This window comes from Microtus ochrogaster, chromosome 19, assembly GCF_000317375.1.
Source record: "Microtus ochrogaster isolate Prairie Vole_2 chromosome 19, MicOch1.0, whole genome shotgun sequence".
In the NCBI taxonomy this organism is placed as follows: Eukaryota; Metazoa; Chordata; class Mammalia; order Rodentia; family Cricetidae; genus Microtus; species Microtus ochrogaster.
Window position 1 is genome coordinate 52,138,372 of NC_022021.1, and position 11,290 is coordinate 52,149,661.

General features: G+C 48.9%; 1 protein-coding gene across 1 annotated transcript in view; it reads left to right on the forward strand.

Moving 5' to 3' along the window:
• Window positions 1-801: 801 nt before the first annotated feature.
• The window catches only part of Clptm1l (CLPTM1 like), a 16,384-nt gene continuing 5,895 nt past the window's right edge, over window positions 802-11,290 (forward strand). The window contains exons 1-10 of the mRNA XM_026783715.1: window positions 802-1,184; window positions 1,709-1,809; window positions 2,988-3,177; window positions 4,628-4,776; window positions 5,678-5,756; window positions 7,963-8,080; window positions 8,382-8,476; window positions 9,107-9,191; window positions 10,366-10,469; window positions 11,224-11,286. Coding sequence (XP_026639516.1) covers window positions 1,023-1,184; window positions 1,709-1,809; window positions 2,988-3,177; window positions 4,628-4,776; window positions 5,678-5,756; window positions 7,963-8,080; window positions 8,382-8,476; window positions 9,107-9,191; window positions 10,366-10,469; window positions 11,224-11,286 — 1,146 coding nt within the window. The 5' untranslated portion in view covers window positions 802-1,022. The remainder of the gene's footprint in view (window positions 1,185-1,708; window positions 1,810-2,987; window positions 3,178-4,627; window positions 4,777-5,677; window positions 5,757-7,962; window positions 8,081-8,381; window positions 8,477-9,106; window positions 9,192-10,365; window positions 10,470-11,223; window positions 11,287-11,290) is intronic.

Genomic DNA, 11,290 nt, shown 5'->3' on the forward strand with positions numbered 1-11,290 from the left:
CACAACAGAGCATATCAGCCAGTACAATGTGCACCGAAAACTCCGAAGAACTTGCTTCCATTACTGTTCTGACAGGAATGGGCTTGTGAGGCCACCTCAGAGCAAGGAAAACACCGACTGCCAGCAAGTTTCCCCAAACAGGAGAAATAGTTTTGCTTCCTTCTTATGTCTAGTGGCCACTGCTCTGGGCTGTCACGGCATTGGGCACTTCCCTCTAGAAATTGTGCATACTGTAAATCAAGAAATATTAAAGAAGACTTAAATGACGCCTGGACGCTTTTATCTGGATATGTCATGAGTGTGGAAGTCGGGAAAACACAGGACTGCTTGAGACAGAACCTACCTCTGCAGAGGTTCGGGGGACTCAAGTTTATATTACCCAAAGGACTTATTCTCCTTCTGAGGAAAGGCAACTGACCTGTAAAAGTTTTTATGACCCGTTCTGGCCACCTCGAATTGCATGTTATCAAACTGGTAACTCCACACCCAAGATAAAAGAGTTTCCTGAGTCTCTTTATTTTCCTAACTTTTGGACGCTACCCTAGACTTTGATGAGCTTTATGGTCTCCACCTCACCCGCCCGACAGCCATCATCCTGGGATCGCTCCGTCAACCTTCAGGTGATGCCGGGAATGAAGAGAGCAATGGGCGAAGCGACATCTTTCCGAGTAAATGTCCCACCAGGTCCCCGCGGGGCGCGCCGGGAGGGCGGCACGGGAGGCTGACGTCACGGACGCGCCCGGCGTGCAGACGCGCGTGCGTGCCTGAGCGCCCGGTTCCCAGAAGGCCGCGCGCGCCCACTTCCGCCGTCGGCTGGTGTCCCGGAAGCGGCGTCCGGCGAATCCAGCGAATCCCCCGGCTCCGGGTGTGGGCGGCGGGAGCATGCGGGGCGTCCGGCGGCCCGCGCGAGGCGCATTGGTTTCCCCTCGGCGGCGGCGGCGTCGCGCGGCGGCTTTCCCGTGAGCGGCTGGCGGCTGCTGGGCGCGAGCGGCGGCGCTTGGCCCGCAGGCGGCGGCGGCGCCATGTGGAGCGGCCGCAGCTCCTTCACCAGTTTGGTGGTGGGCGTGTTTGTGGTGTATGTGGTGCACACCTGCTGGGTCATGTACGGTATCGTCTACACCCGTCCGTGCTCGGGCGACTCCAACTGCATCCAGCCGTATCTGGCCCGGCGGCCAAAGCTGCAGGTGAGAGTCGGGGGCCCGAAGAAGGCGCCTTCCTGCCGGTGCTACCCCATACCTTACTGGCACTAGTCAGAAACGGGACGCCAGCGATCCCCGTGCCGTTACCCCCCACCACTGATGTCACCGTCCAGTGTTCTGGTGAGGTGGCAGTGAGAGCTGGAGTTGGGGCTTCTCTAATCTCTGCAGCCCGCTGGTTAACCCTGTTCTGCCTGGTAATAACTGAAGTCGAATCGCCCCACACGTGTTTCCTAAGGGACCTCAGTGGAAGTCGCCGCGAGTACTCACGCCATATTCTTCGGGCTGCTAAACTCTGACCCTTATTACCTGTGTCACTTCCTGATTCTAGTGAGCTTTCACGACACGTCAGCTCCACACTCCGGTTCTTCACAACGGTGTCACACAGGCCATTTTAACCAAGCCCGAGCTCTCCCCCTGGGAGGTAGCCTCCATATTGCCTGCCCTGCCCCGGCAGTGATGTGTCTTCAGTCAGGACCTTTTGACCTTACATTGTTGTTCACTCTTTCCAGCTAAGTGTTTACACCACCACACGGTCCAGCCTTGGTGCAGAGAACAATGTGGACCTGGTCTTGAATGTGGAAGACTTTGATGTGGAGTCTAAATTTGAAAGGTGTGAATATGGGGCAGACTGCCGGGGGTGGGTTCCACGATGTCACTGGTCGAACTGTGTACAGAGTGAGGATATCCTAGAGAAGGTAGATGTAAACATTCAACCTAAAAGTCACCAGTGTGGAGTTTGTCACTTAGAAAGTAGTTGCTAGTCCTGTCTAATGGCAGTGTCCCAAGGAGCAGTACATTGATTTTCCTAGTAGAAGTAGTTCACCTGTTGCTTATGAGAGGGGAAAGTGGGATGTTGGAAACGTGCAGAAAGTCGTCATTAAGTGACCTTTGACATTAGAGTAGGTCACCAGTGCTCAGCTGCGTACACTAGCTTTTGAGAATTAACATGGTTTAGCTTTAGCATTCATGTGATTCTAACTTGTAAAAGTTCAAATAAAAGTTTTAAAATGGCTTGCTCCCCAAATTGAGATTCTGTATTGCCCAGCAGGCTTTGGCCTTACTAATCACTGGTCTTCAGCTCCCACCGGTGCATCATTATCCAAGCCTATTAGCCTGTGACCTCAGAGCGGTTGGTAACTACTAACTCCCATCCTTGTGAAATGGGGCTGGGAAGTGCTGGTACTGTTTAGTTTTGTAGAGGCAAATACTGCTTCCTGTTCCTGTTCATTACACCGTGTCAGTTGTCTGGGACAGATAGTGAAACTTTGATTTTGGATCTGGAAGGAGCCCTTGCTGAGCTCCACGTCAGTGTACATCTGCCAGAAACGCCACAGCAGAGTTGTGTGCACTCAGCACCTGTGTGTGTGGACTTCCTTTGGTTCCCTGGTAAAGATGTCTCTGCTTCAGAGCTTCAGAGGAATCTGTGCTCTGTCTGCTTCTCCTTGTAGCGGTTCCCACCATGGCTTTAAAAGCAAGTCCCTTCTGAGGCTCTTGAAATGGAGCGGGAGTCCTGTATTTTTCTTAGTGCTTGGGACACGATTGTGTTCTGAAAAGTCATAGGCAGGTTTCCTTTTTAGTATTTGTAAGCTAAAATTAGATTATGTAAATCTAAAGAGATGATTAGCTACCAAGTGTATGGCCAGTGTGTGCCACCATGGTGATACACAGCTTTAATCCCAGCTGTTTGGAAAGCTGGAGCAGGAGGAGCCTGAGTTTGAGGACTGTCTGTGCTACTTAATAAACATGGAACTTAACATGTACATGTTTAAAATGACTGTTCTGTTTTAGGATAGTTAATGTTTCTGTACCAAAGAAAACAAGGAACAATGGGACGCTGTACGCATATATTTTCCTACATCATGCTGGGATTCTGCCCTGGCACGATGGGAAACAGGTACACCTGATCAGTCCTCTGACTACGTACATGATCCCCAAACCAGAAGAAATTAACCTGCTCACAGGGGAGTCTACCACACAGGTATGGGGTCTAAACAGATCATTGTAGCAAGCTTGTATTTCTTTTTCAAAATTTGTATGCATGCCTTATAATGGAAGCTTAAAGGAATGTGATTATTACTGTCGTACTTAATAATAGCCCATGGTTTACAGATAAACTATAGCAGGTTAGTGTTGGACAGTGATTCATAGCACTCTGGCTCTAGGGCTGCTGTCTTTAGGCAAGTGTGTATGCCTTCCTGGAAGGGCAGTTATGTTTCAGAGCTCACCTGTACTTTTCTGGTGAGAGTCATCATGTGTGCATATATGTGCCCATACACAAAGAACACACACACACACACACTGCATAGGACTACATGACTAGGTATTCCTTTTTATGCTCATAATTGAAAATTACAGGAAGGGCATAGGTACTGTTTTATGTTTTGTTTACCTGTAGAAAACTGTAAAGGAAAAGTTACAAAAGTGGTTATTCAACCAAGCAAGATGACTCTCTCCTGATATCCTAGTACTTAAGGCTGAGGTAGAAGGGTTGCCATGAGTTTCAGAGCAGTCTGGACTATAGACTAAGACTGTTGGGGGCAGGGGAGTCATTTATGGGCTCATGGCATAAAATAAGAAATATTCACTGTCTGTGTCTGTATTGAGTAGAAGGTGAGACAGATTACAAAACAAGAATGATGGCACCTTTGCACAAAGTAGCCATCGTCTAGCGGTTAGGAGCAGATTCCTAGCCAGGCGGTGGTGCCACACATCTTTAATCCCAGCCCTTAGGAGGCAGAGGTAGGTGGGTCTCTGAGTTCAAGGATAGCCTGGTCTACAGAAAGAGTTCCAGGACAACCAGAGCTGCACTGGGAAACCTTATGTCAAAACAACAAATACTCTTTTTGTTTGCTGTCCCCTGCTGTATCTTCTTGTGGGCAGTGATGAGGGGAGGCTTCTTGATGTTGTCTATATGAAGTAGCATGGAGTGTCTCTGGAACCATTAAATACAGGCTGTTGTTATTGTTGCCTGGGACAGAAAATGCCGTGTGACAGCCGTTTGAGTGGAAATAGGGTGGCGCTGCTTCCTGAAGGAGGCATCTGGGTTTGAGATAAAGCTGATTTCCCCAGAGTTTTCTCCTGAGTTTGTTTTATCTAGAATCAGTAACAGATCCTGTGCATCTCCTTTCAGAACACTCTTTGTTACCTTTTATCTCATTTAGTGTTGTGTCTCAGTAGTCTTTCCCTAGCTCACAAGGATCCAGGCCTGCTGTGTTAGTTCCCAACTTCCTGATCCCTCAAGATCTCACAGAACCAGTTGGGAGGAGGGAGAATGTGGTCTGGGACTGACAGCCCAGGGTTCCTAGAACCCCTCAGCTAGGCCTCCTTTCCTACTTTTGCCAGTCTAGGGAACCAGTGGGTTCTCCGTTGGAGACCCTGGCCTCAAAACTAGTTCCAGGTAGTGTAGCCTCCACTTCTATTCTTTGTAGCAGCAGATAGAAGCAGAGAAGAAGCCGTCTAATGCCCTGGATGAACCCGTTTCTCACTGGCGACCCAGGCTGACCCTGAATGTGATGGTGGATGACTTTGTCTTTGATGGGTCCTCCCTGCCTGCAGATGTGCATCGGTACATGAAGATGTAAGTCTCAAGTGGAGTCCTGGGAGGGAAGCCAGTCCTAGACCTGATGGCAGAGCAGGCATCAGGAGTGGGTGAGCCCAAAAAGGGTGTGCCTTATCTTTATTCTGGACCCTGTCAGTGTTGTGAGCTGCTGCAGACCCCATCCAGCCCCTTGCTCACCTCCCAGAGGTGATGGTTAAGATGACCAACAGGATTGAGAGGAAGTGAGTTTCCAGCAAGTGCATTGCACTTTTAGTCCAGGAAGAGTGTTCCCTGGGCTGAAACAAAAGCGACTGCCTGCTGTGCACTGTTCTCATGGTCCCTGGGCTATGAAATGTGACCGTGATTGTGTTTTGGAAGCCCAGTGTTGAGATCGTCAGTGCGCCATCATTGTGTCATGTGGCTTTTGGAAGAGGCTGAGAATCACTTCTGTTCATAACAGATAGTTTCAATGGTGTTGTATTTTCCTTTGTAAAGTTTGAATATTTTTGTGTCTGTGGTGTTGGGGAATTGAATCAAGACATTATATGATGAGCAAGAACTCTACCACTGACCTAATTCTCCAACCCTAAATCTTTTTATAAAATGTGTTTTGTGTACACGCTCCAGATTGTATTCATTTGGTACAGAAAGAGCCAGCCCTGACCCTATATCCAGCCTTCCTCTCAGGCAGCCTTCTGTGTGTGGATAGCTTCCAGAGGTTGTGCCCCAGCTAGTGCCGCACCACCCACTTAGAGGGCAGGAGTGTGGGTCTCTCCTGCTTCTGTTTGGAAAGCCATTTTGTGAGATCCAGTGGCCAGGATACAGCCAACAGTGATACAGGGTGGGATGTGCCCAGGGGGACCAACTTTCTCCACATATTTGGTGCCCCAGGGGGATAAATTTGACACTGACTTTGGGCTTTTTTGCTTCAAACCCTCAGGATTCAGCTTGGAAAGACAGTGCACTACCTCCACATCCTGTTCATTGACCAGCTGAGCAACCGGGTTAAAGACCTGATGGTGAGCCACACTCTTCCTGGACACAGCACAGAGATTCCCCCTGAGAGCAGGGAGTGTTGCCATGTTTGGGCCAGAAAGAGGTCTCAGTACCTGACTGGGCCCTGCCTTTAGTGGTGGCTTCTTTGGGACTCTCTTCTGATGGCAGACTCTTGGATCGTTCATTGGGATCTTAGGTAGTAGTCCCACAGAACTCCACCAGAAAGGCCTGCATACCTGCTCCTGACATGTGAGACCGTTTATGCTTCTAGTTTCTAACAGTGTCTCTCCCACTGCCGTTTCTGTGTTCCCTAACAAGCAGGCTAGCCCTGCTGTAGAACTAGCGATTCATAGCTGAACCTGGCCTGGGAGCGAGCCACAACTCCTAGGATAGCCATGGGCAGTGCCAAGGTCCTGTGGAGATGAAATGGCCACTCTAGTGCCCTTTTATAGCAATAAAGGTGCTATTTTTCCAGAGAGAAGAAACGTGGCTGAACTTTAGTTCTGCATTATAAGGAGACTAATGGTGGTTAATATTTAGTGTCACTGCATCAGATACCATGCTAAGTATTTCCTGCCCGTTGTAACAGTTGCTGCCAGGACTTATGTCAGTGTTCTTTCACAGTGGAAGTAATTTGGGACAAGAAAGGAGCTTTGACTAGGGTCACAGGTGAGCACCTGTGCCTCTCCCATTGCCGTTTGTGAGTGTTCCCTAACAGGCAGCCTAGATGTCTTTAGACGACCCCTGGTTGGACTCTGCTGCTGGCTGTGGCTCAAGATGACAGGCTCCCACCGTCCTGCCCTTTCCTCAGGTGTCATCTGCACCTAGATGACCTGTGGTAATGAAGTCTGACTGACTTCTGACCTCTTTCTCTGACTTGGTTTTCTTTGTTTGAAACTTGGGATAGTGGGTTCTGTGAAATGTACAGGTTGTACTTTGTAAACCCGGGGCTGTTTGCAAACATACTAAAAGACCTAATAGTGCTGATTTCTTGCAAGCAGTTGGGATATTGTGTTAAGTGACTGTATTTTTGTGACTGGGTATCCAGTGTTTGTGTAAAAGCTAGTGTAGTTAGAGGCTGTAGGCCAGCATCTGCAGATTGTGTATTCTTTTCTGGTGATCCTGTTGGAACCCCTATGGGCTTGCTATAAGGTACAGTAGCTTGTAGTGAACATGTAGGAAACTAGCTTTGCTGTGACACCTGTTTGTGTATGGTTTGCTCTGATCCACATGAGCCATTTCAGAGGAATGTCATCTTTAGGAGGCAGTCTAGCCTGCTAGGTTAGTCCAGCTAGCAGACTCTGATAGGACCTTACAGTGGCATCCCTGGGACACATCTGACCTGTTCAGAGGTGCGTCCATGATGTGTAGAGGTCCAGCACTTAGCCACCAAGTCCAAGACCTGGTGACTACTTAACCCTGACAAATTTCAGGTTGCCAGCTCCCTTATATGTGACATGCCTTTAATACCAGCAATGTTCATGGCAGGAGGTTGGGGCAGAAGGTTGGATGATGGTTTCTGACTCATGAAGTGTGACAGTAGTGTACGTGTCTTAGAAATCGTGACCATATTTCACCTGCTATAGGTATGTGGGCTCGGATGTTGTCTCTAATGGTTCACCTAAGAGCACAGCCCTTCATGTCCTTGTGTACAATCTCCACTCTTCTAAGAAAGGTCCATGGCACCTCAGCCAAACAAATCTGTTCCTTGGCTCAGCTAGTAAGCTGTCCAGTTTCTAGCCAATGCTAATTGTGAGCCTATTTTCTCATTGTCAGGGCTTATGCAACTTGTAAAAATGCTGGACACGCATAGACTAGGGCACTACTTAAAATGATGAGCTCTCAGCAAGTATGGTCAGAAGTAATACATGGAGTCAAGCTGATGCTCAGAGGAAGATAGGTGCTCAGAGCTGTCAGAGGATTGAGTCAATACAGTACCTCTCCTACTCGACTCTGAGACAACATCTTGCAGAACTCCTGTGGGAAAAACTCCGTCTGAGCATAAAAGGGCCTAGAATGAGGAATGAGCCTTGTATCAGACCCTGCCCCCTGCAGCACCCACTGGGGCTGGCGTGGAGTTGCAGAAAGTTGTGCAGGAATCTTCTAGAGTATCTAGATCTATTGGGCTATAATACATAGTGCATGGCTGCAGGCCACTTTCCAAAGTTGCGTTGATCATCCTGGCCGTGTTTGATGGCCCTCCCTCACCTGTGGGTCTCTTGGTGGCAGGTGATAAACCGCTCCACCACTGAGCTGCCACTCACTGTGTCCTACGACAAGATCTCACTGGGGCGGCTACGCTTCTGGATCCACATGCAGGACGCCGTGTACTCCTTGCAGCAGTTCGGTGGGTGACCCTGGGCCCTGGCCGAGGTGGGAGGGGGTGTTTGGTGAGTCCACGCTGTGGACCCATACTGCTGTACTCCCTGCTGGGGTCATTTATGGAGTCAAACAGCTTACAGTGGTTCTTGGAGCCTTAGGAGTTAGCTGAAAGTTGGGTTTATTCAGAACATAATATTTTAAATGACACAACTTCTGTTGACTTTTGCTCCAGATAAGATGCAAGTTTTCTACATTCAGAAGAATATTTATGACATTGGGTAAGACTGAAATGGCTCTTCTTGAATTTTAATGTGTTTTCTTTGCAGGGTTTTCAGAAAAAGACGCAGATGAAGTGAAGGGAATTTTTGTAGACACCAACTTATATCTCTTAGCGTTGACCTTCTTTGTTGCAGCGTTTCACGTGAGCTGTCCCCTGGGTTCTTCTTGCAGGGACTGGGGAAGACATTGGGGTGGCTGGGCGGGCGCTGGTATTTAGTTGGGGTCAGTTGACCTAGTTCATGGGTTCTGCACAGCCTATGTGATAACTCTGTGTGTTATGCCCCAGTAGACTCTTGAACTAGGAAAGTGAGCAGTGCTGTCTGTGTTCTTGATGTGTGCACAGACGTACTAGAGAGCTCTCTGACAAGTGTGCTAGGTGCAGTCAGAGTGCAAGGTAGCAAAGCATGGGGTATAGTGGGGCTTCTGGGTACCATTCACCCCAGAGCAAATGTAACTTTATAAGGATGACTGTAAGACGCCACACAGTGAGAGACTACACTGTTCCAAGTAATGGGCTGAGGCCTAGGTTGGGTTACCTGGATGGTCACACCCCATGGTATTCTCGCTGGGATTTGAGTCAAAGATGTGTGTTTGAGAAATGCCCCATTAAGGTCTCCCTTCAAGGTCCACCATTCTGGTCTGTGGGACATGTGTAGGGATAGGTTTGATAGATGGTGAACATGTCTCGCTGAACCTGGGTCTGTGCCTAGTGTACTTGGAGACTACCTGGTGAGTGACTAGAGTATAAGCTGCTGTCCTGTCTCCTTTACAGCTTCTTTTTGATTTCCTGGCCTTTAAAAATGACATCAGTTTCTGGAAGAAAAAGAAGAGCATGATTGGAATGTCTACCAAAGCAGGTAGGGCCCAGGAATAGTCCACCTGCCCAAGGGTTCCTTGTGAAGCCTGGAGCTCCTGCCCACTCCTCATCAGCACTCCTGGATCTGGGCTTGCCTATAGAGATGCCTCTTAAGTCAAGCAGCATAACCCCAGGCCCTGCCTCAGCATCCAGGAAGCATCTCTGAGTTCCGTTGAGGCTATGAAGTCCCAAAACACAGGACTTATGTATAAGGGTGTGGAGTTGGCCTGCCCTTGGAGGCACAAGGTGCAGTCTGTTGATGCCTGATTGCTCACAGATTTCAGTATATAGCACCAGACCTTTTGTCCACCATCTCCCTCCTGGATCCAAAAAGGATGCCCCAGGGTGTTGTCCAGGGCTTGGAAGCTTTGGCTGCTGGCTTTAGAGTCAGTTTTCATAGTAAATTCCCTAGCACTTGGAACAGTGTCCTCATCAATGAGACCTGACTTTGCAGAGCAGTTGTTTGTACAAGATCCAGTGATGGTTTTGCCATATAACAAAAGGAGCAGTGGCTAGTGCTCCTTTTGTAATGGTGACAGGCCTTTGACATGAGTGTAGGTGCTGGTGCAAAGTGGGAGCTGGATTTCACTACCAGGATAGCCCCTCAGTGTCTGTCACCAGGCACCTATGGAAGAGAGACCTCTTGCTGACAGAAACAAAAGCATGGCTTTGTAAAAGGAACAAACCATAGAGTGGTACATAATAGAAGAGTATAGAGTATGGGCACAAGCAAGCACTCAGCCAGGGCAGCCAACCCAGTGTCTGTGACTATCACCCAGATCTGGTACCTGCTTAGACCATATTCTCTTCCTTCTGCTCCATTCTGTGGCCTATGATAGTTTATTTAAAGTAGTTTCATGAGTTACTTCTTTGGCTGGGTGGTGGTGCACACTGTTATTCCCATGGTGCATATACCTTTAATATCAACACTCAGAAGACAGATCTCTGAGTTCAAGACCAACCTGGTCTACAGAGTGAGTTCCAGCCCAGGATCTGAGTATTCTTAAGTACAGGCTCTACTGCTAAGCTCTGCTTCCAGCCCAGCTGCTTCTCTTTAACTGGGGTGGCAAACTAGGAGAGCTGGAGGAGAGGGGTGAGAGGTTAAAGGGTGGTGGAAGTGAGTGCAAAGGGTGGGTGCAGTGTGCCCTCACCACCTTCTGTCTTCATGTCCGCAGTGCTCTGGCGTTGCTTCAGCACTGTGGTCATCTTCCTCTTTCTGCTGGACGAACAGACAAGCCTGCTGGTGCTCATCCCTGCTGGTATTGGGGCTGCTATTGAGGTGAGTCCTAGACACCGTGCTGGGTCAGGATGGGGTTTCTGTGAGGTCTGTGAACTTCAGGACTTGTTCGGCCGTTCGGAGTCCTGAAACAGGAGTCCCTCAGAGGACCTGCACACCTCTGGAAACATCAGGGAGATATCTGCTGGGTGAGGAGGTCTCTGAGGGCACATCTTGTTACAGTAGATCCTGTCGGGTAGACCCTGTGTTGACAGGTTTTATAAGCCACTGTGAGTGAAACAAACAGATAGTATGACTTTGGAGAAGCTCCTGGTTTGAATGGAATTTGGAATGGAACGGCCATGTGGTCCATAGGTAATGGCAGTGCTGCTGCTAGGCACTTGTGGAAAGGGGACATAGGAGCCCAATCTAGAAGGAAGGCAGCAAGCAGGGTACAGACCCAGGGGTCCAGTTCTCAGAATAGGTTCTGATAGTTACTGGCCCTTGTGGCTACCAAATGCTTGTTGAGAGATGGGCTTCATCGACACCACAACTCCATAACTGTCTGACAACATTAAAATCCAACTTAGAGGCAATGTTTCCTTGTGTTTTACCAGTGACTTCACAGTCCACCAGGTGTGGACAGCCAAGAGTGGAGTGCAGAGCCTTCCTAGTCCACAAGTGACCCTGAGAAGTAGAGGGAACAGAAACAGTGTCTAGTGGAACAGGGGTGATGGGTACCAGGTCTTATCCTTTACAGTTTAGCTCCTAATCCAGCATCTCAATATTAAATGTATATTTCCTTTTCTGCCTTCAGCTTTGGAAAGTGATGAAGGCATTGAAGATGACAGTGGCCTGGAGAGGCCTGAGGCCTGTGTTTCAGG